At 43.1% G+C, this 27,952-nt stretch overlaps 2 protein-coding genes across 14 annotated transcripts; one reads left to right on the top strand and one right to left on the bottom strand.

Annotated features, from left to right (window-relative positions):
• Positions 1-628: 628 nt before the first annotated feature.
• Positions 629-23,606, bottom strand: ATG13 (autophagy related 13). 13 transcript variants are annotated; one of them, XM_033062440.2, is made up of 19 exons: positions 23,529-23,547; positions 20,460-20,535; positions 18,085-18,166; positions 17,139-17,219; positions 16,394-16,513; positions 15,828-15,874; positions 15,505-15,645; positions 14,419-14,459; positions 13,786-13,882; positions 13,343-13,441; positions 12,528-12,618; positions 10,119-10,217; positions 8,934-9,044; positions 7,846-7,979; positions 6,636-6,753; positions 5,850-5,927; positions 5,429-5,545; positions 4,836-4,964; positions 3,784-4,262 (listed from the first exon to the last, which is right to left on the bottom strand). In XM_033062440.2, the coding sequence occupies exons 3-19, from the start codon at positions 18,151-18,153 to the stop codon at positions 4,179-4,181; spliced, it is 1,656 nt and encodes a 551-aa protein (XP_032918331.1). In that variant the 5' UTR covers positions 18,154-18,166; positions 20,460-20,535; positions 23,529-23,547; the 3' UTR covers positions 3,784-4,178. The 13 variants fall into 13 exon arrangements, with proteins under 13 accessions (XP_032918320.1, XP_032918322.1, XP_032918325.1 ...); XM_033062439.2 differs by lacking the exon at positions 23,529-23,547 and having other exon boundaries at positions 20,460-22,297; XM_033062437.2 differs by lacking the exon at positions 20,460-20,535 and having other exon boundaries at positions 3,785-4,262; positions 23,529-23,606.
• Positions 23,607-24,215: 609 nt separating this feature from the next.
• Positions 24,216-26,603, top strand: HARBI1 (harbinger transposase derived 1). The gene is made up of 3 exons (XM_033062447.1): positions 24,216-24,323; positions 24,514-25,245; positions 25,809-26,603. Exons 2-3 carry the CDS (start codon positions 24,576-24,578, stop codon positions 26,183-26,185), a joined length of 1,047 nt encoding a protein of 348 aa, XP_032918338.1. The 5' UTR covers positions 24,216-24,323; positions 24,514-24,575; the 3' UTR covers positions 26,186-26,603.
• Positions 26,604-27,952: the final 1,349 nt, after the last annotated feature.

The raw sequence follows: 27,952 nt of genomic DNA, 5'->3' as shown, positions 1-27,952 counted from the left end.
TTTTATAATAACCAGACACCTTTACACTGGAGCTTAAATCAGAAGCTGTTATTAGTACACAGATTTTTATAATCGTGTCTTTCCTTGAAGGGCAAGGTGTTGGCACCATACCTGGCATTGTGTGCTATACGGGGTTAACTTTTATCAATATACTGTTAAGTTTGGTTATTCTTTCCATATTTTATTAGTGTCTGCTGTCTCTCCTGCCAACTTAAAAGATTCCTATGCTGCTTTAAGTGTGCAGTAGCAACCATGTACAATGCAAATTCTTTGGGTACATTTTTTCCTTTTTTTCCCCACCCCTTTCCTCTGGAGACAAGTTAGTATTTCAGTTTCCCAGTTCACTGGTGAGGTCAGCAGGGTCAAACACTGTATGACAGTTCCTCCCACCTCCAGGCACCTGTTCTGTCTGGCCTTTGCTGTCCTTCCACTAGGTTGATCTCAGCAGGATCCTACTGACTGCTCCAACTCTAATGCACGAGTCCATTTTGCCCTCTCTGATGGAGGCAGCAATTTGCTCTGTCCTGCATTCACTGACAGGCCCCTGACCCTCCTGTTTCCTGGAGAAAAACAAGCATGAGCTAGGACTGTCCCAGACCTGTTGGTACACACAGAAAAATGCAGAGTGTGTTGCTTACACAAAAGTTTTATTGGAAATTCTTTGAATACTTGAAGTACACCGGAGACTTTCCAAAACAATACACTTGAGGAGCCTTCCCCTCCACCCAAAGTATCTGTAAATCAGCAGCTACGTCCATACTGTCCTTAATATTGAGTTGAGCAGAGAGCTGCTAAAATAAACAGCCTTCATAACACAACCTGTGGCAGGCCACAGCAGCAGCTAGATCTTTACTGAAGCAGAGAATTTGTGCAGTGTCAGGGAACTCAGAGCCTAGATGTAGCAACTGTGTGTTGAAACTGAGGAATGTCCAGAGAAGAGGCAGGTAACTCAGCCCTGGAGAATCTCTTATTGCCATGGCCATCCAGCTCAACACTAGCAGCTTATATAGGCAATTTTCCAGCCTTTTGAAGAGAAGAAAATGTGCCACAGTGACATTCTGCCTTAAGAGAGCTGTAGCCACCTTAGGAACTCCACCAAAAAAGAAGCACAAGTACAAGCCCTGACCTCCTGGGTGGGATTAACAAGAATGGCACTGCTCCCTGCCAGCTCCACAGCTTGTCAGCAAATGAGCACAGCAGGAGTGCTGGCTAGGTCAAGTTTAACCTCGATGAGTCTCTATTCATACAGTGTGAACCAGCACTTTACCTCATCTCTGCTACTTTAGAGACTAAAGGTGACAACCACCTGTCTATGAGCTACTTCCTACAAAGTGGCAGACCAACTTCCTGAGCACAGGTGAGAGGCAGTTGATCCATTAATTCCTTGTGTTCCTGCACCCTTCTGTGACCCTTTCCACCTGTGAAACAAGGTGGCTGTAGGATGGGGATCAGGTATTTGTTACAGCCCATGTAACTAAAGCTGTGTTATAAACTGTTTCATCTTGGAAGCTTTTTTACTTTGCATGGACAAAGCAATATCCATGTGAGGTTGCTAAAGAGTTGAATTGGTTGAGTAAAATAAAAAGGTTCTGGTGGTAACTTTCCTTCAATGAAGCTCTTACCTGGAGTTTTAGAACTTAGAAGGCCTTCCATCAAACGCCTCTCAACAAAAAGTTGCATAAAGTTCAGAGCACTGCATTGCTGTGGCCTGACAGTAAGCTCTGTTCTGAATTTGGCTCCTTGCTCCAATAGTGGCACAGAAATAGTGTTCCAGAGTGGAGGTGGGGTTCCCCCATCAGCTGCAGGCAATCTCTTCCAGCTATGAATGAAGGTAAACTGAAGAAGCTGCTACACTTCACCAACTGGAAGGCTGGTTACTCAGCTGCTCTGAGGAATGGTTTCTCAGTACTCAAGCAACACAACTCCACTTAAAAGAAAGAAGGGGGGAAAAAAACGTGGTTTTGGACAGTAAGGGGTCTTGCAGTTGCTCACTCTAATTACACAGGGGAGGAGGAGAGAGAACCACAAGAAAACCCACCTTATCCAAGTTTCTCCTTAGTGTCACAGTTTCTCCTCCCATCCTTACATGAGGCAGGACATGCAACAGCCAAATCACCCATAAAGCAATGCCAGCTAGTCACACTGTCGATGGTCAGATTATTACAAAAATAAAATTTCAGCTATTCAAAAGCCAGCTGATTAAAAAGTACCATAAGCTTCCCCAAAAAAGTGTGCTTCTTTAAAGAAGCTGCCTTCTGAATGGCCAAAGAACACTACAAATTCATCCACACCTATCAGAAAACAGCTTTTTACCAAGTCCCTGCCACTCCATTCCACTGATGTGTGCATTTCATTTTATCAGTGAGCCCTGACTGGATGTAATGGACACACAGTCCCCAAAACAAGAGTATAATATTAATCAAGTCTGTCTTAGAAAATAAATATCTTGGATATTTTCCTGCAAAGAGAGACCAGTCTCACTGGCCAGAGTTCCATGGACACTTGCTCTCTGCAGTGATCAGGACAGAATGACCCGCACTATAACGTGAAAACAGAACATCTTTTAAATATAGGTTTCTTTAAAAGCAATAAATATTTTTTAATTCTTAAGATCATCTATTAACCATAAAGCAGGAAGGCTTGCAAGGATTAGAGGAAAAAATCTTGAACTAAGACTCCTAGTTACATAACCCTAAAGAAATAGGATTCCTAATATTTACAGTTATGTTTCAGAAGCAGAGACTATGAATTCAGCATCATGACAGCTGCTACGTGCCAGCTTGCCAACAGTCAACACTGTTAAACTCAGCATGGCCAAGTGTCAGTGCACTTGAGAAGGAAATGTGGAAAGCATTCCTGTATGTTCACTCCTGCTTATCAGCCACCTAACAGAGGGTCTTGCACAAAATCTCTGTGTAGAGACCCAGTTCCTTAGAAGCAGGAAAACACAGGTAACTTGTATTATGCAGGTCGCAAAGTTGACGTCTCTTCCTGGGCTCCAAGCACACACTCTGAAGTCAGGATGAAATGCCCAGTTCTGTGGAATGGATGTCCTGGACTTCAAATGATTGAATCTGCTGAATTCACAGACCCTGGAAATAAGCCAAAGCTTTCTATGCTCTCACAGGATCAGAGACTGTAGGAAAAAGTCTGTTAGCAAGAAGCTCTACCTAGGAGACTTACACCATAGGACCTTTGGAGGAAGCATATGGCAACTTAGCACAAAGCTCCTCCATACAGAACACAGACTGAGGAGACAGTAAGTTTCCAGACACTGGAGTTTGACCTCCTGCGTCCCTTCTGAAGTCTTAAAACTGACTGTGAACAGGAAAAGCGGTCCAGAACTATGTGGTGGAAAAGTTGAGGAGAATCAGCAGATAAGCCATATCTGTCATTGAAGAGAGAAAAGAAAGCTCACTTGATGGAAGGAACTAGTCAATGTGAACAAAAGGCAGAGCAGGGGCCATAGAGATATTTGTTGATGTCATCTCCAGGATGCCTTGAGGATAAAGAATTGCTGCACCAGAACTGGGAAACAGCTTCACTGCAAAGTTTCCACAAAAGCATCAAATTCTTTGACGTTTTTCTCATGGACTGCCAGCTTCTCTGGTAACGAGTCCTGGAAGGGTAAGGAAAGGTGCTGATCAGGGCTCATTCACAGCAGACAGAATGAAGTTTTAAACACACCAGGGGAAAAAATCTTTTTCTGAGTCATGCAATCCCTCACCAGTGCTCTGGGCTCAACTTTCTACGTGCACAAAACCAGGAGCCCTCTGGCAGCATCCAGCAAGTGACCCTGAGCAGGGCACTCTGCCCAGAGTCTGTTTGTTCTGCAGGAACAGGAGGTGCACTGGGGCCTCACCTTATGCAATCCCCACCAGCTGCAGCACAATAACCCACTCACGTCACTGCCTTTATCAAGTCACTTGCTGCTCTCAGACTCTGGTTTTCATTTTTCCCCAGAGCATGGTACAATGCCAGACGGCCTAATAGAGCACTCACCCAGACATGACTTTCACCACCCACACCAGAACTCAAACTCTGCTCAGGCTGCAAAGTCAGGCCTGGTTTGCCACCAAGTGAGACACCCCAGAGGCAGGATTAGTTTGGGAGGTTTCAATGACAACCAGAGCAAGCATGCTGCAGCAGCCTTTAGCTTCAAGACAAACACACTGATTTTAGAGGCTCAGGTGTGCCACAAACAAATCTGCATTTACTTGGAATATATTAGTGCTGGACTCCCTTTGGGCAGGATTTCTCTTCTGAAAAGTACAGGAAAGACATATAAGTGTTACATGTTTTGCTGTTACAGTGGAGGCCAGAGTCCAGAGTTCAGAGAAGGGCCACAAAAATGATCAGAGGGCTGGAGCACCTGCTAAGAAAGGCTGAGAGACTTGGGGTCATTCAGCCTGGAGATGAGAATGCTCTGAGGGAGACCTTATTGTGGCTTTTCAGTACTAAAAGGAGACCTTTAAGAAAAATGGAACTGGGTTGTTGTGACAGGACAAGGGACAATAGTTTAAAATTGAAAGAGTAGATTCACACTAGATAAAAGTGAGAATTTTTTGATGAAGCTGGTGAAAAACTACAGCAGGCTGCCCAGAGAGGTGGTGGATGCCTCATCCATGGAAATAATCAAGGCCAGATTAGATGGGGCTGATTTAGTTGAAGATATCCCTGCTCATTGCAGAGGGGTTGACTCGATGAACGTGAAAGGTTCCTTCCAACCCAAAGTATTCTACAATTCTATGAAGTTACTTTTTTCAAACTAGGAATAGGGAGAGCATTATAAAGTACATATGATTCCCACAAACAGAAATTTCAGGGTTCCATACCAAATCCTCTGCCATGGACTGTGCTCCAATGTCAATGGAGAGGCTGCTGAGTTGAGGGGGGTTCTGAAATTCACGGTAAAATGTCCCCAGGTCCATTGGTAGAATGTCGTCTTTTGAAAATGCTGGTTTCTAGAATCAAAGACATGGCTGTTAATTCCCAGAGACACTGGCTTCCCTTTTGTTATAATCTCAGGTAAAATAGTTACCTGCTATCAGTAAACATCTTGGCATTTCAATTGCAATAATGCATATTAAATAACTGAACAACAGCCAATATCACTTGATATCACCGTATCACTTGAGCAGTTGGAAGAGAACATTTCTTTGGAATCTGGCTCCTCCAGGTGCTAAGAGAGAGGAAGCCAACCCCAGATGTTAGTAGAGAACTGAAATGGTATTTAATTTGTAGTTGTAGATTCCTGGTACCAGTGTCTTTGCAGTTCTGGGACTGTCACAGCCTAGTGTGGTACTCTGAATGATGTATCTTTTCCACTCCCACTGAAAACTACTCTGGTATCATTTGCCATCATACCAGCACGTGAAGCCCACCTAAGGTGCAGGTGTTGTGTAAGAGCTCTGATGAGGGCACTTACAAAGTCAATCATAACAAAGTCATCATGGGTGTTCCCTGTGCTGCTGCCACTGGAGCCCTCCGAGTGTAAGCTGCCTTGTAGAGGAGATTCCGTTTCTGGGGATTCAGGAGGATTGACCTGCCCGAGAAATCAAAGACGGTGAGTACTGATCTTACAGTCTTGTCTGTCTGTGTACTTTGGCAGTGTGGGGGCGGTTAGGAGATTGGACAATAAGCATTAACTAGAGCAGGGGATGCAAACACATGCTGTTATTTGCATGTCTGGACAGCCCAAGATTCAACACAAGAGACTTCTTGAAACCAAAAAAATCTGAATAACTAGTTATTTTCTCCAAAACCAAAGTGTATTCAAGGCAGAGAGTAGCATAGATGTTTGCATAAGGGATGCTGAGAAGGCACATATACCTCTGGAAGAGTCTTACCATGGGGTCGTTATCTTCCAGCTCAACATTCTTGGGAGCAAACATGGCAAAAGGAATGTCTAAGTTGGCCATGGTCACCTGAGGAGATTTAGCAAACAGAATTTCACTAAGATGCTCTGCTTACCCGGCACAGAAAAGGATATTGAATATCTTTGTCAGGCCAGCTAACAACAGCCCAAAATCATGTCAGCAGTTAGGCAGGAGGCTGACAACCTCATTTAGGAGGCATGAAATCCAGAGATGACACTCAGTTGACCTAATGCAGAGATGGGATTGCTTCTATACATATCTTGTATAATACAGGCAAAGATTAATGAACTGCTACAGATTGGAACAATTCTTCCTTCCTTCATCCAAAAAGCCTAGAACTGCAGCCCTAGGAACTAAGCAAATATCTAAGCTGCCCTAACTGAACTTAAATGCTTGCTTCTAGTGATGAACTGATCTACTACATGTTCCTTCAAGGAAGGGAGGCTTGCTACCAGCTTTCCTAGTTTATGGACCTGTGGTAGATCATTGTGAGATCCAACTGGAGTATCAAGTCTTCTATTCTCAAATAGGGTGTTGGCAAAGGGGAGCAAATTCAGTGGATGTTACATCCCAGAAGGATTTTATGAGAAACAAAATACGCCTTGGCAAAACCCTGTAGGGAAATGCAGCAGGTAGAAATATGCACTCTCAGTCTCTGAGGTTGCCCTGCCACTGGAGTGCTTTTTGCTCCTCTAAATAGGAACGGATGAGAAAAGAAGGGTATTATGGTGCTCTCTGAGATCTACTGCTCTTTACCTGGTTAATGGGTTTGTTGACAAAAGCTCCAACCTTCCGGATAAAGATGGTCTCCAAAAGGTCATGTGGGGAGCCACACTTTCCTTCGCTGCTGTTGGATACTGTTTCTGTGTCCTCACTGGGGGAGGAAAACACATAATTAGTGCCTCCTGACCCAAACAGGGCAGGATAAATAACATTCCTTTTCAGACTCCTTCATTTTTCTTGGTTTACTCCTAGTATTGGAAGAAGGACAACAGAAATCTGTCCTTGTACCATAACTTCCTCCTCAGTCAGGAGCACAAAAGGAAAGTAGACACTGTGGAATCAGATTTTTGTTAAAAGCTGGACAAAAACTATTTAGTTGAATGCAAAGTTGCTAAAATAGGCTTTTCTTCTGGGAAATGGACTTTTAACTTGTGTGTGTTCACAGCAATTCCCGATCTCTCACAGATCTCTTAGGAAGAGAGAGCAAGAACCACACTTATATCTGTCACTCAGTTTACAAATGCAGCAGTCTGGTACATCACAACAGCCACTCCCAGTATGATTAATTCACTCCGTGGCTATTAGGTACTTCCATGACCTATTTGTTTTGGTTTTTTTCCTACCACAGGTATTCAGATCTTTAAAACAAACAAAAAAAAATATAGTTTTGTCCCATGGAAAGAGGATTACCTAGATAGTATACCCAGAAAAGTGCTAGTGCAACTGAGTTTTGCTTCCCAGAGCAATATCTCTGTGACTCACAAGTATGTGACCCCAAGAGAGATTTCTCAAGAAATAAATATGGCGATAAAAAAAACCCAGAAGGATTTAATTAGCTGTGAGGGAGTTGATTTAGGACAGTTTGAGATTGCATTGTTTTCTTTTAAGTAACTTTGTGCCTGAAGTTTCTTATTGAATTGGTGAACAGATTTATGGTAACTAAAACTGGCTTTGGCAGCTACACACATTAAGTCTATAGAATCAAAATTGATAATAAAGTTGACATAGAAGAAGATGTATTACATAGAAGAAGGATATTACATGGACTAGGAGGTTTAAAAAGATGGGCAAGATCAATGTTTGGAGAAAGGCTGAAAAAGCCCAAATCAGAGAAAGCTGTAAGTTGATTTGAGGGATGGAAAGACAATAGTTATGCTACAAACAATAAATAAAAATGGGAAACAAGAACTAATAGGATTATAAATGGGTTAGCAAAAGTGGTGAATCATTAAAACCAGCCTACCTGCTAGAAGGAGTAGCTGCTGAGTAATGGACTCCATCCAGTGGGGTGCACATCCTTTCTTGGTCAGCTTGAGTGCCATGTGTTGGCTGGCTAGGAACTGGGGGAACTCCCCCTTCTTTGCCTGGACCAATCAACTGAGATAGAAAGAACAGTTGAGTTAAGATACCTCAAAATCGAACCAACACCAGAGTGCAATACAAAGTAGATTCCATTATACTGGGCGTAAGTTGTGGGGTTTTGGCATATGACTGCGCTCTAGCCCCTATAAGCCTCAGAGAGATGTCATGTAGGAGTGGATTATCACAATACAAACTAATTTTTTACTCCCTTTCTACTCTACTCCTCGCCACTTCAGGCCTGTTTTACACTGCAGAGTTCTCTGGCTGTGAGTCCTCTGCTTCATGGGGAGAAATGGAGGAAAAAACTTACATCCTCTTGCTACAACTCTATGGCTCCCTCCACCTTCAAGAGAAGGGGAAGTGGAGAAAGAGGTGCTAATCTCTTCTCCCTGGGAGCCAGTCATAGGATGCACGGGAGTGGTTGGAAGCTGCACCAGGGGAGGCTTAGACTGGACATTAGCCCTGAACTGGTCAAGCAGTTGGATTAGATGCTCACTGTAGGACCATTCCAACTGAAATTATATTATTTTATTAACACTGTGTCAGCAAAACTGGTGCAACACCTATCAACTTGGCTTCTTTGTCTGATGAATCAATATAACTATGTCAATATGAACTGTTAGTGTATCCTGAGTTTAGCCTACAGAACTGTTCTTGGACAGCTACAGGGGCAGCAGCTCTGTAAGACAGGCAGTGTTTGGAAACAGTGACAAGCTGGTGCAGGCAAACAGGTCAGGTGCCTGCTCTCTAGGTGTTGTTTTTTCCACATGATCCCCAACCCCAGTAAAGTCAGGGATGGTGAGGAGCCAATTCCCAACTCCTATGGAAGTTGTACTTTCTCTGTATTTACATTCTTTCCATTCCTGATGGACAGGACACCAATGCATGCACTAGTTTCAATGCCTCTCGGGTGTACAAGTGACACAAATGGCTGCAATACCAGCCACACTGGTTCTACTCTACAAGTACCTGGTGAGGGTGTGCAGCATTCAAGCCACCAGCAAAGAGTACAGGATACCCCATATCAGCTGATCCAACTCCCAGGGCAGCAGGCTGATAGGAAAGACGAGAGCTGGAAAGCTAAGAAAGAAGAGAAAAAACAAGGGCAAAGGGAGAGGAGAGAGGAAAGGGAAGGGGAATGCCCCAGAGCCTGAATAATCACCAGTCACTGAAGAAGGAATAGGAAAAGTCAGGGGCAGAGCATTTCAGGCTGGCAGAATGATGCAAGATTGTCACTGGAATCAATAATCAAAAACTCTTATTGCTATGAGACCCTGAGTCTGGACAGAAAACAAGACTGGCTTCCTACACACGTAGGAGGAGGCTGTGCAAGGTATGACTGACATCCATCTCAGGCAAGCTCTGTTCTACAGGCCTATTTCAAATACTGGTGTAGTGGATTGGCACTGGGCAGATGCATGAATGCCATCGTGAACTTAATAAACAGTTAATATTTTTTCATCTCAAAACAATTTTATTATCAACTGTTTGAACCTACTCCTACTGATGATCTTCCGACCTGTCCAAATAGCTTCAGTGAAAGAATACATGGTCCCATAAATGTGCCAGGTAAAGAGAACTGGGAAGCTAACTCCTGTGAGATTGCTTTAGGAATTAACTGCTGGAATAAGTGAAACCCAGGAGAAATTCCTTATACATCCTAGGCGGAAATCTACCCAATCAGGTTAGATAAAACTTTGCTGTTTTGACTTGCCTGACCTCATGAGGAACATTTCTTCCAGAGCTCAGTGTGAGCTCCAGCAGCACCAAAGCTGATGTCCTCTACAAGGATCAAAATGAGGAACAGCACTTTCATTCACATGAGGCTAGTTAAGATGAGTGGAGCTCTAATGACTACAGGTTCTAGGGACATTGGCTGTTAACAGAAAACACTCAGAATTGTGCCTTACTACTTGTGTCTTTCACTAACAATCCTTGACAGCTGTTGTGTTTTTAGGGGTGCTCTTGTCTTTGGGAGACCTTCATCTGCAAAGGCATTTAAGAAGCCAGTCTCAGTAAAGTGCCTAACTCATTGTGGGTCCACCAGTCTTTCCTATGCACAACAAACACTCCACATTGTCAAATTTGTATTTTCCCGTATTTGTTTTGTCATGCTAGAACTTGTATTCTGGCCATGACATTCTATTGACTCACTTGATGTGAAAAGGCCAGTCCCATCACTGGGACCTTCAAGGTGTCCGTCACCACAGGAGGAGGGGTCTGAAAATGTGCCTTTGTGACAGTAAAAACACACTGTGCACAGACACAGACAAACAGAGGAAACAAGGAAAAGAGAGAGCGAGGGGGGAGAGAGAAAGAGAGAAAAAAGGACTTCAGAGAAGAATTATGAAGAGTTGGATGAACTGAATGCTAGTGAAGAAGTTTGGCTGCAGCAGCCACACCTACACAGAGAGCAGAAGTCTCAGTATTGCTAGAAGCACATTCATTTTGTAAAGAATTGACTTTTTCAAACTGAGTGAACCACTAAACACAGGTAATATTCTAGACTCCAGTGAACCCTGACAAAAAGTAACTGCCAGAGACTCTGTTCCACAGTTAATTATAATTGGTACCAGCCAATTAGTAAGAAGGCTGAGCAGATGCCAGAAAAAGTGAAGTACTTTTTTTAAAATTTGCAATTAATTGTATTTCAGCACTCTCCATCCATCCATACTCCCTATCCTCCAGCTTTCTGAGGGATCCTATCTTGGCAGATCTGTGCTGCACCCTTAGAATAAAGGGGACCCCAGACTACAGTGCAATTCAAACACACTGATGTAAAGCAGGAATTCCATCAACAGGAGCAAAACTCCAGGAATAAACAGTCTCAATCAGGGCACTAATGCAAAAAGGGCAATCCAAACCTGGTTCAGTTCCCTACCTCCTCTCATTCATTTTCCTACCAATGGCTTTCACTTTGAGGAAAGCTTCAGCTTCTTTCTGGCTATTACTCATGGCCAGACTGTCCTGAATTTTGGGCTACTTTATGACACACATACACAGACATGCAAGCTCACAGAGAAGGTAACAACTATTTCCTTGTACCACACAGGTTAGGCCTCACTTTTACTGAGAAGGCAGGTAGAGATGCACACAATTTACCCACAAAATCACACAGTTCTGGTATTTTCCTAGTCATTAACCTGGAGAGGACATATAGAAAGCTGGAGAAAACTTCTTCTTTCCCTTTTAATTCAAAGTCCACTCTGCCAAGGTAGCCTTACAATTCTAACTGTGGTAACAAAGACTGGCAGTTGCTTTACAAATAAGGGCACAGCATATGGCAACTAAGAGCCACAGAAAAAGCAAGAACATAGGCTCATACTTAATGTGAATCCTCAAGGTTCAAGTGGTTTCATAAAGCTTTTCCCCCTCAAAGACAGTAAAGCTTCGTGACCCCTGGGAAAATGTCAACTTCAATGTAGTTACATACACTACTACTCTTAAGTAACACTGGCACAAGCAAGCCAGTGGAAATTTCCTTATGAAATCTTTTGTATTTACCCCACTTAAGGAAAAAACAGGACACAACTCAGCCACAAACTCATTTTCTGAACTGTGTATTGCAGAATAAGGAAAGCTTTATTCCATCAGACTTACCGTGAGTGCTGGCTAATTAGTTCAACATTGCCTGATGCCTGGTCACCTGAAATTACTTTGGCACAAAAATGCTTCCTAAGAGCAGCTAATTTCTACCTAATTCATACAGCAGAATACATTCTGCTAAACCAGGCATATTAATTCCTCTGAAACAGAAGAAAGACCCATAGCAAATTCTTTCAGTTTGGAACAGAATTCCTATTATACTTCATTTTGTGTTTCACATTGACTGTGAAAGAGATTTAGAGTCTTTAGATTGTCTTTAAAGGTCAGTAGAGCCATCTGCTTGGCTGGGCAATCCTGAATATTTAAAGTGATAGGACAACTGCAACTCTAGCCAAGTCTTCAAAATACAGAACTGTGGAGTCAGATACATAAGACAGTAAAAGGACTTGGGAGTTTCTGGGGTTTTATATTCAAAAGGAAACCATTATCTATCTATTTTTAAATTGAAACTTACATGAAAGTAAGTTGCATGGGCAATATTTTGCCAATACTTATTGCTGCTGTCCCAACTGGGTCAGCAAATACAGCTTTTGTCTTTTTTTTCTGTCTTTCTCCAGCATTTTCCTGGTATATGAGTGTTTTTTTCTCAATGTCAGTCTGCTACTCCTACTCAGTTTGCCTGGCATCAATGTGTTGAATTCCTACTCTAGCAGTATTGGTATGTAAATGTTTAAGTATACTGCTATCCTCTTCAAGCACACCTCAACAGCTACAGGAGTAGGCTCTTTTAATCCCTCTCAGTAATTCAGTCCTTCTAGGACCCTGCAATTTTGTTGAAATTAGTATATGATTTCAGTAAATTTTACTCAAGAGTGTAATGATGTAAGTAACCCACTCATTAAATTTTAATTAGCAGCAGGAGGCTTTCTGTTTGCACAATTGCTGATACAGGAATATGCAAACTATTCTTACAGCAATTGTTCTATCTAGAAGTAAAAAGAGCCTGGTTTCTCTTACCTGAGATGGAGGAGAGGTGGAAAAAGATGTGGTACACACTTCTTGGGAATCTTCTACTGAGGGGTACACTGCACCATTGTCCTCACCAGCTCTAAAGCAGCAAGAAAAGACAAGTTTTCTAGCTGGAAATATTCCTTAAAACAAACAAGTAGTAAAACACACTGGGACAAACACTGCAGGGAGGTTGAGAGTATTTGGGTGTAGCTGAAAGGAGAATTATGAAGGGCTCTCATCTACTTGCCAGAACTGAGGAAAATGAAGTGGGAAAATGTCAGTTTTCCTCTGGTGTTTGTCTTCTACCCCATGTAAAATTACAGAGGTGTTTCTAAGTAATGCTTTTGTTATACCAGCTAGTGTTACTGGCTTTGATGTTTACACAACCATTGTCAAACACCACCACTGGTCCCAGTTTGAATGCCCTTACATTCATTTTAAAGAAGACAAACCTCTAATCTGCAAAGATAAATGAAACTGATCTCCCAGTGGAAATATCCAGGGATGCATACATCCAGACACGTAGATCTGCATCAGAATTAACCATTACACTTTCAATTTCCTGAAGGCAGCCAAGATTAAACATCCTTTGTGTCCACTGTGAAGCATTTGGGAAAATACTGGGTATTGCTACAGTCAAGCATCTCAGTGTGAGGAGAAAAATGTCACCCTTCATCACATGTTTTACTGTACCAATATCACTGACACTAATTCTCCAGTGTCCCTTCCCATTCTGTTAGCAAACAGTGGAAAAGGCTCTGTATTTGGGCATAATGGATGCCTTTATCATGGCCTATGACTTCAACTCAGTATTTCCTCACCTGTAATTGCAGGGATGCATGGGTGAAGAGCTGGGATAGGGACGGTCCACAAAGTGATCAATTATAATCCCCATGATAGGAGGGGTCCTCTCAAACTGCCTGCAAGGCAACAAGCAATGGTGTTATTGGCTTTTCCTCTCTACTCTTCCCAATTTGTGGTGCCTTTACAGAAAACCCTTGTGTCTATTAATGGGACCAGAGCATCTTTACAATTTAGTCCTGTGACTCCAGGCATTCATCAACAATTTGGAGTTCTAGCGCCTGGCTCAGGGCTACCCAAATACTCCCCTTGTTGCAAGGCTTAAGCGTGAGAAAGATTCTTCATGAAAAAGAATCTCAGCAGGAAAGGATAAGCAGAAGGGAAAGATTTGGGGGCTCAGAATATGAGGGGTTTAACAGTAAATTACTGTAAAACAGTTTCTGGCATGATCACATTTTCTCACCTGGTTGACATGAAAGCAAGGTTGATTCTGTAGGCACAAGACAAAGTGATGGTGCCCACTGGCGTACCCACTGTCCCAACACGGACTGTCTGGAAACCTGTAAAGATAAGAAATAATTATCGGTTTCACTGATTGTTTATGTGCCATAGTTTTTTATTCTCAGGTTACATTATCTTATTTCAGTAGTGTTTCCATTATCTCTTGCAATCTGAACTCCAAAAACACACATAGAACCCATAACAAAATAGCAGCACTAGGTTGCCTTGCTGGAAGGCTTCACCCTGCAAGATTTCTGATGTTGCTCTCTGGTTTCTTGTTCTAAATATTGTTCTGAAGTGCTTCTTGTTCCTCAGTAGATCATGATCTCCTTTGCCAGTTCTGCCCCTTATCAACATAATTCCATATTCTTATTTCAGTTCTGTATCACTAGAGTCAAAATGGCAATCACCCAAGACTTTGTCCAAGTACCACCATTGTACTTGTCACCTTGTGACAAGGCTGCACTGGCATATCCAGACAAGAAGCATATCTAAGCCTCACACTGATTTTCCTTATGGTACTTGGGAATAGCAATCAAAAGGCAGTCAGAATGAAACACAGTTCTGCTCTTGTTTGTGTGCTGTCTAATCATACCTTCTCCCAAGCCACTCAGCTGGACTTCACCAAAATATATCCTGAAGGAAAAGGAAAAAGAAAAAGAAAAGCTGTTAGATCCAGTTGGGACATATCCTGATTTCTTATTTAATTTTGGGAGTTGAAAGGCTGGAACTTCTTTTCCTCTTCAAGAAAAAAAGCCCAAAATAAATGGCTGGAATGCCCATCTCAAAAAACCTTACAGCTGTTTCAGAAGAACAGGTCATGTAAAAAAGAAGGAGAAAGAGAAAATGGTAGTCCAGTCAGAGATTTCTCTTTTTCAAGCCTCTGTGGTTAATTCTAAAGTTCAGATCAAAAACATGAAGTGAAACATCACAGATAGGTCAGAGTCTAAAAGCTGATGCTCATCACACAAGAGATTAAGTGTGCTGTAAAGAGGCCTGTTCTTGGATACATGCCAAGTCAGCAATGGAGGCAAAAATAAGAAAATGGCTGGAATTTCTTTTTGAGTTCTCAGCTGTGCAAATGATAACAAACCCAAGATTTACAGTCATATAAATAAGCTACACAAACATGTCAAAGACTTTTCCCACAGCCAAAAACAGGGTCTGGAAGATAACTATGAACCATGAGCCAGTCAGACTCACAGGCTAAACAGAGTTGAACCCAGTATTTAGATGAGTAGACTGCAAGAACTACAGGAAGTGGAGCTGAGGATGCATCTTTAAAATGGAGTAACAGTAGAGTCTGAATCTATGCTGCAAAAATACACTTTGCAGTTATGTGCAATGTAGAGAGGCATTTATCAAATACTGGCCAGATGCCAAACAACTGGATGCTAGTAAGCAATTTAACCAGGGATTACATGTAGAATTTTTTTTCACTCTTTCTAACACAGTAGGCAAACACTTCACAGCCTGTGCTTAGCTTTACTTTCAATGGCTCAAGTGGAGGCTATGAGGTGATACATAGACGAAAGTTTTCTCCTGTCACTGATCACTAGTAGTTCTATGCAAATAATTTGATTTTATTATTACTCATCTCTTTTTAACTACACTTGCAGCTACACTGGGCAAGTCTAGAGTCTCTGCTGTTTGCATTCCAAATGGGAAATTTCTGCTTTACCTGTACAATATTACATATTCATGGCCTTGTTTCCTTGAGAGTCTGTAGGCCGGAGTTACTCTGGTTATAGCAAGCAAAGACTTCAGCAGTAGAGACAGCCTGTTGTACACAGTGTATGAAACTTTGATTTCTTTGTCACACCTAGAGAACACAAGGGAAGAAAAATAGTCTCTTGTCCAAAATTAAGTTTCCTGGGTTTGGGGTTCTTGTTTGTTTTGGTTTGCAGTTGCTTTGGTTTATTCTAAATAAAAATTAGTCTAGGCCAGTTGTTTAATTTTATTGCCAAAATGATAAATAAAGCCCCATGTGAAGAATGCACTTACTTTTCATTCATTTCTAGACACCAAATTTCCAGCTCCATGGAGTCCCCCTGAATTAGAGAAAAGATGGCAAACAAAGGCTCATTTCAGAACACAGACCTTTTCAAATCTCATTAGTGATCAGCAATGGCCACACCTCTCAATGATTTGTCTCCTGGCTCCCACTTATTTGTGATGGAATGATACAAAAAAGTGCACTGGAAGTGTCCCTGCACAATCATATCACCTGAGGAAATATCTTCCTCATAAGGCCTAAGTTCTTCACGGTCTAAGAAATTAGTTTCTTAAAATTTAAGAATTTAAGAATTTAATTTTCTTAAAATTAGTTTCTGAAAAAATTTAGATTTTGCTGCTCTGTCATTTGTGTGTTTGGCCTCAGATTTTTGCACTGAATTGCTTCTGTTAAGCAATATGTTTCTTTTCATTACCATATCACCTAACTTAATAAAAATTAGATATTCTCATATTGGCTTGGATTAAAGGATAGGAACTCTGGTAGTTGACTTAAGATTCAGGAAAAAAACCCACAAACAAAAAAAAAAAGGCATCTGTTTTGACTCATTCCTTACCTCTGAGGTTTTGAGAGAAATCTCCACGCACATAGACCGTCCAACAGCAGGCAGCTGTCCAGCCAGGGCTTTTTTTGCTTCATGAGTAACCTCTGGTATATCTTTGATTGCCAAATTGAACTGCAGAATCAAAGACATCGTTCCATTTTTAAATTTCTTTGAAAAACTGCCTGATGGTGCATTTCAGACAGGCTCACAGACCCATATATAACATACTAGGTCAGTGTCCACTGAAATATTTATGAAACAGAAAATTCCAAGCTGGGTTCAAGCTTTTCATATTTACAAAGATTCCCTTGGCTGCTAATTCAAAGGTTTTTCTTGATCCTGCTATAAAAAATATGCTCCTTTTCCCTCACTTCAATCCTATCTTCACCCACAGAGTATCTTGAGTATTTTCAATTTTAATAAAGCCCATTACTCCTGAACTGGAGTGTAGCAAACTTCTGACTGAGATAAGAACTCATCACCCCACCCCCAAGCAGATCTTGGAAATGTGCCTTAGCTGGCAGGAGTTGCTCAGAGACATCATTTCTCTCCCCCTTCATCAGCCTGTAAGAGTCCAGAGTGATTTGCTGCATGTGAACAACAACCACCAACTCCCCCCTCAACATCACGAATGAACATAACTAAATATAGCACCCATTCTGTGAATAATTATTGTTTGCACAAGACTGTAATAATCATGTGGTGTTCTCAGCACACACACAGTTATGGAGTTGCTCCATAAAAAATATGACCTTACCCAGTCAGAACCTGTTGGGGAGGATGATGAGCGGGTACAGATTTTCTCTCCAAGTCGGGCCTGGACAATTACTTGTACTGTCTGCAATAGAAAGAAAAGGATACACAGAAATGTTTTGGGCTCAGCACACCCTTAGTTCAGAGTCTGAGCTATACAAGCTCCAAGTGAAAAAACTGAAAGGGCTGACCAGGATGTAGAGAACTAGAGTTTGCTACACCAATCTTCAGTTCTAATCTATTTAAATTATTACATTTAACAGGCAAATGTATTTCAGATAGAAAATTGTTTCAGGCTGACCTTTCTCTGCAACAACATTAAGAGACTAAGTCAATTTTGCAATCAGAATTTGCAGTTTTCAATAGAAAATTCAGAAAAAATTACAAAAATATCCCAAGCTTGGACAACTAAATTAAAGCCAAATGAATCTGTACATTTATACCAAAGTCATTGTCAGATTATCTATTTGCACATATGTATGAAGTGAGGCCAAATTTTATAATTACATATCAACATAATTCAAAAGAATGTTCTGGTATTAGTGTTTTTGGATGCAATATAAGAATTTAAGCTGAAAAAGTGGAGTCCAGCAGAATAAAGTACCTAACAGCTGGGTGGTTAGACATGCTGCTAGAAACCCAAAGCTGACAGAGGTGTGAAGTTCCTACAGCTGAATTAAAAGCAAGATGCTGCTGGAGGATGGAAGAGGATTTGAGGGTAGAAAGAAGGGGGAAAGATGTTTTCCTATTTGCTCCCAGGAATCTCCTAAATTTGACATCAGCTTTTCTTGCTTTGTTCTTCAGCAAAACAAAACGAAACTAAACCAAAAAACCCAACAAACCCAAACCTCAGTCTTGTTACTCTAGCCACATCAAATACATCAGGTTTTTTTGGGGGGGTGGGTTTCAAACAAAGAAGAAAAGGCATTTGTCCAAAGGAGAAAAATTACCTTTAAAGCAAAAAATTTGATGAACTTGTCCAGGTCCTTCCTGTCCTGGGAACTGAGATCAGTGTCCATTGCATATGGCAATCTGAAATATAGCACAGGTCTAGGAATGAAGTCTTCCCCCCAGCTTTTTGCTTAAATTTCAAAATATTTTTGCTATTAGACGCCACCTGAAAAGAAATGATAAGCACCAAAGCCCTCTACCTGTCAAAATCCAAACATGCTAAAAATTTTGGGATGTGAGTGTGAGGTATAAATGTGCATCAGTAGTTTATCTGGTCAGTGCAAAGATCAAAAATTAAAAAAACAAAGAAGGCTCACCATTAAAACTCAGTACAAGTTCTACAATTTTGTCAGTTTAATTTAAAAAGTCAAAACAAACAAACCTGCAACACCCCAACACCACACTGACTGCATTCTATGCCAAGCTAACCATCAGACATGGAGGTCTCTGCTTCAAAAAAAATGTATCTTCAGTGATCAGCACTGGTCAAAGCCGAGCCAAATTGTTTTCTTTAGTCTGAAATTCTTAGAACAGTATTTCAGTGGTATTTCAGCAGAAATCTATATAAAAAAACACTGATGGAACAGGCTACACTGCTTTTTTACTTTCAAGAAACAGTACTTGCAGTGAAACTATACAGCCACGAAATTTACCTACAACCAACTGAAAAGACATTTTTGTCATGAAATAGACCAAAATCCTATGTTCTCTTGAAAGCTCTGATAATAAAATACTTAGCTTTCACATTGACACTGCCTTGTTTTTCAAAATACAATTGTTTCTAGGAGCACAACGAACGTGCACAGCGTCTGAAGCAGGGCAGGGCAAGGCACTAATCCTACTTCTGCCACCATTGTGTCACATGGCCTGGGACAAATCACAATTCTTCTCTCAGTTTCTTCACACATAAGTTAATAATCATAGAGAGTTCACTGAGGAGGAACGCCATAATTAGCAACATTCATTGTAGTTTTTGCTTGTAAGCCTTGAAAGTATTAATTCACTCTTAACCCCTCTTGCAGTTTTGAGACAGCTAATCAGCCTGAAGCAGCTTGTCAGACATCCCATATTTATGGAACGTGCTGCTCCTCACAGGAACACCACTGATCTGAGGTCAGGGAGCATGAGCAGCTGCTGTGCACGACGATACTCAGTGTTCAATCATTAAGCAAAGACTGAACTTACAGCAAGGTATGCTATTTATGCAAACTAAAGCTTGCAGGGCAAAAGGGCCAATAGCCCTGTTCACACAGAAAATACAGAATCTTTAATAGACTGTGCACATGCAGTACTTCTATTTAAAATATTGCACTTAATGACAGTAAAGGCCTAATGCTTTAGGAGTATCAATCAAAAAGGGTTGCAAGACAAGAGTACTGCAATTTACAGAGCATTTTTTAGAAAACAGTGCTGCTTTCTGAACGACTCTATAAAAAGAAAGCTTGACATATAATATCATTGAAAGTTCTAGGCTACTTTCATACCACATCTCCTTAAGCTGTACTGTTCTCATTACAAATTACAATTTAAATTTAGAACTAACAACACAAGTGATTCAACATCAGATGCATTATCAAATTATCCTTTGGACATTTTAACCTCCTTATTAAAACTGTTATGCCTTCTCTCCCTGCGTCCTGTCCACCAGACAGATTATGGATCCTTTCCACTGTGGGGGTGCAAAAGGAAGTCAGCATTTAAAGTGCTTGATGTAGTATTCAAAATTAAAAAAAAACCAAACAACTTTTAGTACAGACATGTACCACTACAAAAAAACCACATCCTCCCCCCAAACAAACAAAACCCCAGGCAAGAACAACCTGTTACTATTCTTTTGGCTTAATTAAGCACTATAAGGGTTGAGGAGATCTGAGATCCTTGACAAACCTGGCTGACATAGGCAATAAAATACTGCATTAAAAAATAAGCTTTTCTCAGCAAAGAGAATGCTGACATTTAAATACTAAATAAAAAAATCATACTGGCTTTTAATGTAAAAAGTGTTAATGTGACCCCTGCAGAAAGATGCAAGGAAGCATATATCCTGATATTGTGGGGGAGCTGTCAAAAAGCACCCACATTTGCTTTTGAGGCTGGAAAAAAGTTCTGGTATCAACTTTTTCAAGATGTTTGGGAACTAATGGAAGCTGTTAAGCTTGCTGTCTGTTAGGAAAGGAAACAAAGATTATCATAAGCATGGCTCTATGAGCAGTATAGGAATTCGTTCTAATGAACCAAGGAGAGAAAAAGCCACCAGAGTTCAAAAAATGAGAGCCTCATGGTTCTGCCCTGCTGCAGCAGAACTGGGATTCTTCCTGCAAGATCTGAAACTACCTGTAACGTTCATGAAAAATTTGGAGATTCATACTGTTACCTCCCAAGCTCCAAATGCCAGCAACAGTTGACCCACCAGAGCCCAAAGCAGAGCAGAAAGTATCACGCAAGGTTTCCTGGAAAGGAATAAGTAATTTTATGGGAAAATTGGGACTTTAGATCTCAGCTCCTGAAATGTCTAAGGGCTCTCATCTGACAACCATCATCTCATGTTTGTAGGAGGGCTTCTGGTGACTGCCTGAGACCTTCTAAGGCTTAGACCAGTGTTCACCTTTAGAATCAGTCTTGGTAAGACTTATGATGGAGCTAGATTTACAGCAAACTTTTTATTTACAAAAATTCTTTGACACTCTCAGGTTAGCTGCCACAGCTGACCTGAAAAGGAAGGAAATTCTTTAAACCTATTTCCACCAAACTCAATCAACTTTCTCATGTCCTGTAGGTTGTAATGCCAGCACAGCTCCTTGTTAAATGCTACTGCATAGGCCTAGGCTTAACTCAAGGAAAACAGTAGCTCATTTTACACTGAATAACAACTAGAAGGGAATAACCTTTGGTCTAGGTTAGAAAAATACACATGACTGATTTCTCCTCAACCAGGTAATCCCTTAAGTAAACCGATGTATTTGCCAGCACATGATGCAACAAGCATCTTGTCCATATGGCTTTTTGATCTGTCTGCCACTTACTGCAACACCCATTTTTATATTATTGCTTTTATTTACAGGCCTTTGTCTTCAGACTGTGAACAGAAACATCAGAAACAGGATGTTCAAAGGAGAACTGCCACACGTGGCTCTCTTGACTAAATCTTTATTCCTTTTCCCAAGGTTGAGGCAGATTTTATGCAACAGTTTAACATCTAAGCACTGTGCCTTATATGCTCTGCTGCTATTTATACCCTCCTCTGACGAGAAGGACACATCAGCATAAGGTGATGGCGCTGTTTGCATGATGCAAGGAACTGCAAGAGCCCTCCCCTTCATGCCTCGGCAGAGCCCAGAGGAACTACAGCGACCGGCACGCCGCGCTCCAAGCCCTGCTCCGTGCTCCAAGCCCTGCTCCGCGCTCCCGGCCGAGAGCAGCCCCACTGCCGGCAGACACCTGTAACCCTGCACACAACAGGTGCACGGGAACACCTGGGATCACGGGCATTGCCCTACGTGTCCCACACCTGGGAACTGAGCGAGTACCTCTCACTGACACCTACATAAACAGGAAAGGAGTAGAAGCACCTGACATATACCAGGCATTATTATTGCTGCTGGGGAAAGCATATATAGGCTGCTTCCATCATCTCCTGTATTTCTCTCTGAGCCTTGGCTGCTACAAAGTTATCTTGCTTTCTTTTAAACTCGACGTTCATCAATGCAAAAGAATGACTCATGGTTCTTATCCCAGAGTGAAACTGAAAAGACAAGAGGGAAGAAACCAGAGTTGGTGTACCTGTAAGGAGAGGGCTGTGGACAGCTCTCACCCCAGATGTTTGGTTACCTGACTGTGCCCCCCAGACTGTGCTCCTTGCCCATACCGCTCTTCCAGAATTTCTTTTTTAATCCAAATCCAATCTCCAAGGATGTTCTGTGAGAATCTCAGAAAAGCCTCGTTGAATCACACAGTAAACAAAAAGCACATGGAAGTTTTTGAAGCTTTTAAGTGTGCCTAGAACACATCCTCCCTTGAATGAACAAGAAGCTTCACTGCAAGCAGGCACACTAACAAGCAACTATAAAAAGATCTCCATAAACACAGTGCTCTGTTTCAAGACTGGGCCTACAAGTCAAACTCCCATATCCTACAATTACTTAATCTCCATTTTGCCTTCTTAGTAGATTAGTCAGAAACCTAGGGAGAAGTAGCAAACAATCCTAAGTTTTAAGGTGTGACATTCTCATTCTTTAAAGTTTAGGGATTTTTTTTTTAAGATTAAATTCTAGCAGAAAAATTGTTTCTGCTGTATATAATATAAACATTTTGATGTAATCAAAGGCTCTGTAGTTCACTATATGCTCACTATATGATGAAGAGGTAATTTTTCATCCTGATCAGGAAACAGATTCACTTTATAAATGACTCTGCAGCTTAGTAAATAACTTACTAAAGCCAGCGCTGCCAGCTCCACTGACTTAGAAACAAAATTAAGTAATCCTGTTGACCAGCAGTTACAGTCTGTACTTCCCTAAGGTCTAAAAATGGTATCAGTTCAAAGGTCCATTCTCTCAGTTTGTCAAGCCAAACAGCCAAACCAGAATTTGCTTCTGCATACCCCATGCTATAACCACCAACATAATCACTACCTCTCAACTACTGTATGAACACATGTTCAGAAATGTTAAGATTATACAATACCATTTAAACAAAATAAATTGATCCTGTATGATCCTTCTGGACAGCTACAGACATCCTGGCCAATCTGCAAGACTTATTTCTTGTGACAAGAAGGAAGAGTCCTCCAGGTCAGGCCACTTCTGCAATAATTTGGAGATGCTCTAAACTTTATATGGACAGCCGACTAATTCTCAGCTAAGGCAGTAATTTGCCATCTTTTTCCACCTTGGTATGTGCCTAGTCCCATTGCTTTTCAGTTTTCTAAGCAGGCTCAGTCCAAATAGTCCCTTTTCTACCTGTTCATTGACATGGAAGGCGTCTCTGCTCCCATCGAATCCACAGGAATGAAGGACTCTGACTGTGCAGTAAAAGCCACAGCTCCAACAGGAAAGAAAGATACGACCACCTGTAAACCTCTGCTCTTTCCAAGCATATCACAAACTCGCATCTTACAGGAAGACTATACAATGGAGCATAGGGTCTCCCATTCCACTATTTTCAACAAGCTCTGAGGCATTTTGATTTTAAATGACCACTTGCTGAGATTACAGCGGGCCACATCTTTCCCAGGCTCCACTGACAGCCACCAGTCGTTAGCAAAACGAATAGCAGCCGACAGGCGGCTGTCGGGAACCGACCTCCGCGACCAGCGAAGCAAAGTAAAACAGGGACACGAAGCAGCAGCCAAAAGCTTAAGACCCACGTCGCGGCCCCCTCCCCTCGAAGGGCCTCCCGCAGGCTCTCGGAGGTCCCAGCCCTGCCGTGCGGGGGCCCGCGGTACCTGCGCGGGGCCGGCAGTGCTGGCGGCGCGGCGGCTCATCCCGCGCGGGGCCCGCTCCGCCGCCGCGCCCCGGTCCTCCTCCGCGCCCCGGCCGGGCACGGGCAGACCCCGCGGCCCCGGGACAGCGACCGCCGCCTCCAAGCCCCGAAGCCACCCCGGGGCTCCGGCCGGCGCCCCTCCTCCTCCTCGTTCCCGGCCCGGGGGTCTCGCCGCGAGTGTCAGCGCCGGCGGGGGTGCGCGGCCGGCGGCGGGGGCCGGGCCGGGGCTGCCGCTGCCCTCAGAGCCGCTGGCTGCGGCGCGCCGCCGCCATCGCCGTCGCCATCGCTGCTGTTTGTTTTCATCCGCTGCGGGCGGGGGGAGGGAAGGAAGGAAGGAGGAAGGGAGGGAAGAAGGGAGGAGTCTGAGTGTCCGCAGCGGCACTTTCCGCACGCAGCCGCCGCTCTCTGCCCGCCCGCGGCGCGCTGAGCCCGCTCTCCGGCGGGGTACGAGGTCCTGAGGCCGAGAAAAGCGGGGCAGCGCCCGGCCCCGCTGCCGCCGGTAGCCCCTGTCTATGGCGAATCTGTCACGGCGAATGTGGGGCCGGGCCGGCGGGGACCGCCCTGCAGCGGCCGCAGGGCTGGTAAGGGGTGAGACGGCTGCGGCGAAGGTCGGGCGGCCCGTGGGGCCCGGGGCGCCCGGCAAGGGCAGCGGCCGCCGGGACTGCGAGACCGCCCTGCGAGCTGCCCGCCGCTCGTGTCTGCCGTGCCCCGGCGGCGGGGACTGGGCACAACTCCAGCTCCCTCTCCGCCACGGGAGGTAAATTCCTGTCAGCGCCGGGCAGAGTTGTCGGCTCCGCGATGAACCCACCTCGGTGCCCGTGTATTTAAAAGCAGAAAAAGAAAAATAAAATGACCTGCTGGATGATCAGACAAAAAGGAAAATGGTAACGGAGTCTTAAAGCTCACCAGTAACAGTTGTTCTGAGTATCTTCTTTTGCTTTATGCAGGTGAAGCCTCTGGGAAAGTCCTGTCAGAGAGGAGCCCCAGAGGACGCCCTTGGTCGTTAGCCATGGCCGTACCTATAGCGGTTCTTGACTGCGACCTCTTGCTCTATGGCCGCGGACACAGGACTTTGGATCGCTTCAAGCTGGAGGATGTCACGGATGAGTATCTAGTATCCACGTACGGCTTTCCCCGACAGTTCATTTGCTACCTGGTGGATCTCCTGGGAGCCACTCTCTCACGCCCTACACAGCGGTCCAGGGCCATCAGTCCAGAGACGCAAATACTTGCTGCGTTGGGTTTCTACACCTCTGGCTCCTTCCAGACTCGCATGGGGGATGCTATTGGCATTAGCCAAGCCTCGATGAGCCGCTGCGTTGCCAATGTAACAGAGGCACTGGTGGAAAGAGCCTCACAGTTCATTCACTTTCCTAAAGATGAAGCTGCTGTGCAGAGCCTGAAGGATGACTTTTATGGGCTGGCAGGAATGCCAGGAGTGCTGGGGGTGGTTGACTGCACCCACGTGGCAATCAAAGCACCAAATGCTGAAGACCTATCCTATGTGAACCGAAAGGGTCTCCATTCCCTGAACTGCCTCATGGTGTGTGATTCCAGAGGAGTCCTTCTTAGTGCTGAAACGCACTGGCCAGGCAGCCTGCCTGACTGCACGGTGTTAGAGCAGGCAGCCCTCACAAGCCAGTTTGAAACTGAGCTACATAAAGATGGCTGGCTACTTGGTAAGTCAATTTTTCATCCTTGTTTTCAGTAGAAAGTCTATTGTAGATCGTCTCCTTACTGAGCGAGAACCTCTGGGCGCAAGTGATATATTTACTTTCAGTTGGTTTTCTGCAAAGATGAGATTCATGATTCCATTTGGACAACCCTTATCTTGGAAGCTTAGAACAGTGACTTCTAATCTGTGTTTTGTACAGTCTGATTACTGTATGTGTTAATCCTCATTCATTCTGTTAATAGCTGTTTTTCAGCTATTCTATGCCTTTCCATGCTGAATTATGCAATTTTTAATTCTAGGTACTGTCCTAGTCCAACTGTTTTTCCCTGTTTCGTGCAGGAGATTAATTCTCTTTGAACTATTCTGTGGAAAATCTTCCACGATTTTCTTGTGTAAAACTGAATGCCTTTACTTTGTCACATCTATAAACCAGAGTTACTTCTTCCATGCCTTGTGTTTTAGCCAATGGAAGAATTTACTCTGTATCTGCTGTACCAGAAAACCAGGCTGAAATCTCTTGCTGACTGTAGGTGTGTAACCTGTCCTGCTCCTTTCCATTTCTAACAGGTGACAGCTCCTTCTTGCTCCGGACATGGTTGATGACCCCTCTGCACATCCCCGAAACGCCTGCGGAGTACCGCTACAACATGGCCCATTCCGCCACTCACAATGTCATCGAGCGCACGTTCAGAACCATTCGGTCGCGGTTCCGCTGCCTCGATGGCTCGAAAGGCACCCTGCAGTATTCTCCAGAGAAGTCCAGCCACATCATTCTGGCCTGCTGCGTGCTTCATAACATCTCCCTGCAACATGGACTGGACGTGTGGTCTGCACCAGCCTCAGGACACATGGAACAATCGGAAGAAGAATACGAGCAAATGGAATCAGTGGACTCAGAAGCCTGTCGTGTTCGTCAGGAACTTTTACTTACTCATTTTAGCTAATGTTGTGACAGAGAAGGCTTCTAACAGTTCATCTGGGAAGACATCTGGAGCAAATAAGCCCCTTCCTCTTCTTTAAGCCTGTAAAGACTTGAGCAGATGTGAGACAAGAAGAAATTTACTCTCTTCATTTCAGGCAGATTTCTGAACTTCTCTCAGTCTCTCCAGAGATTCCGTTTAATTGGTACATTTTTGCTGTCGTGATGCTTAGAGACGCCCCTTTCACTTGACTCAGAGAACGATGACTGATGTGACAACAGCGGGAGAATTAGAGAATTGTCATTTATAGTGATGGAAAATCTGTAAACCTTGCACAAAGAACGATTTTATTCCACTGTGTAACTCAAAACACTTATGATTGATTTTTTAAACAATATTTCACACTAATTAAATTTGCACATGAGCTCCTTTCTACTATGAATTCATGAGCAGCAAAGCAAACATTTATATTTTTCCTTGCAGGTATAAATTCTTACTGGACACCATTTTGCCATTTTGTACATCTCACAAACCCCAGTGATTTCTCTGAAAGCTAGCAGCTGTGTTCCAGGAGGGGTCTGGCATTTTGCTGGGCACACACTAGTGCTTGCTCATATCTAGAAGGTTTGAACATTGCTTCTTTCCCAAACAGGCTGGACAAGATGTTAAGCTATGGTGACTCTGTTGGGTACTTAACAGATATCAGGAAATAGGCTAGTGGAGGTGAGGCTGGTTTTCTCCTTGTTGGCTGCTGTAAGAGAAACGCCAAGGACTGACCGCGTCACAGGAATTGAACTGTTTGCAAAAGTTCTCCATTTAGATCAAAGCAGAGGTGTGGAAAGGCTGCTCTAGCGCTGCTGGCAATCTACTTCTTCAGTGGAGCAAGATGACTGATGCATGCAGTTGTTGTTGGCACAAGGCTGGGCAGTTTCCTGGAAGTGTTCTCTTTCTAAAAGGCACGAGTGTTTCCAAGGATCTCATGACAGCAGTCTAAGAAAATTTTGTTTCTTAGATATTATTGTTTACTCGGCAGTAAATGTAATGAAAGTGGTAGGAAATGCAGAAAACTACAAAATTGTAACTACTGAAAGTAGCAGTGCAACTGCCTGATATGGTGGGTCCTTTTAGAGGAAATGAGCTGGACTATGCCCCACATTTGAGGAATAGAAATGTGTGGAAAGTGTTTCACAGTGCAGGGTGGAGATGCAGGGTTAGATACACTCTGCCAGCTTTGCAGTGGCAGTAAGCACTTACTGTCTCACAGAAAACCAAGCATGCTTGATGACATGTAAACAGATGTTTTCAGAAGCCTTCATGAGAGCTGTAAAATGTTATGTACAAAGATCTCAGATGTAATTCAGTTTTCTTTACGCAAGGTATTATACAAGAACTACTATTGGTCACTGCAGCAAAACTCCTGTTCCTTTTACCTAGAAAAAAGCATTGTTTTCTAAAAAAAGTATTTTTAAGGTAAGAGTTGCTGCCGTATATGGTGTGTGATGGCTCATAATTGCATCTGACAGTCTGTGCTAAAAATACTGCTCACTAGACCAAAACACCAGCAGACACTGAATGAGCTGTGTGGGTGGTGGTAAGGTCAAGTGAGACTTGGACATGTGTAGGTACAAACATTGTCACTTAATGACAAGCTGGAGTTTCTCAATTTACGCTATGAATAGCTCTTCTCAGCGTGTGCTGGGGCCAGGGCAAACTCAGAGTGAAGGCACTTCCTGGAACACATTTGCTGCTCAATTTTGTCTTCTTTCAGCCCCTGTGACCTGTGGTAGAGTT

Source organism: Catharus ustulatus, chromosome 6, assembly GCF_009819885.2.
Source record: "Catharus ustulatus isolate bCatUst1 chromosome 6, bCatUst1.pri.v2, whole genome shotgun sequence".
In the NCBI taxonomy this organism is placed as follows: domain Eukaryota; kingdom Metazoa; phylum Chordata; class Aves; order Passeriformes; family Turdidae; genus Catharus; species Catharus ustulatus.
This window is presented reverse-complemented; position numbering and strand designations above follow the sequence as displayed.

Bases quoted from the DNA above. Each gene is read 5' to 3' on its own strand.
- ATG13 (XM_033062437.2), bottom strand. From the start codon at position 18,153: ATGGACACTGATCTCAGTTCCCAGGACAGGAAGGACCTGGACAAGTTC. The intron at 15,646-15,827 runs GTAAGTGCATTC...TGTGTTCTCTAG, and splicing joins TGTCTAGAAATGAATGAAAA to GTGTGACAAAGAAATCAAAG. The intron at 5,928-6,635 runs GTAAAGAGCAGT...AAATCTCCTCAG, and splicing joins TCAACAAACCCATTAACCAG to GTGACCATGGCCAACTTAGA.
- HARBI1 (XM_033062447.1), top strand. From the start codon at position 24,576: ATGGCCGTACCTATAGCGGTTCTTGACTGCGACCTCTTGCTCTATGGC. The intron at 25,246-25,808 runs GTAAGTCAATTT...CATTTCTAACAG, and splicing joins TAAAGATGGCTGGCTACTTG to GTGACAGCTCCTTCTTGCTC.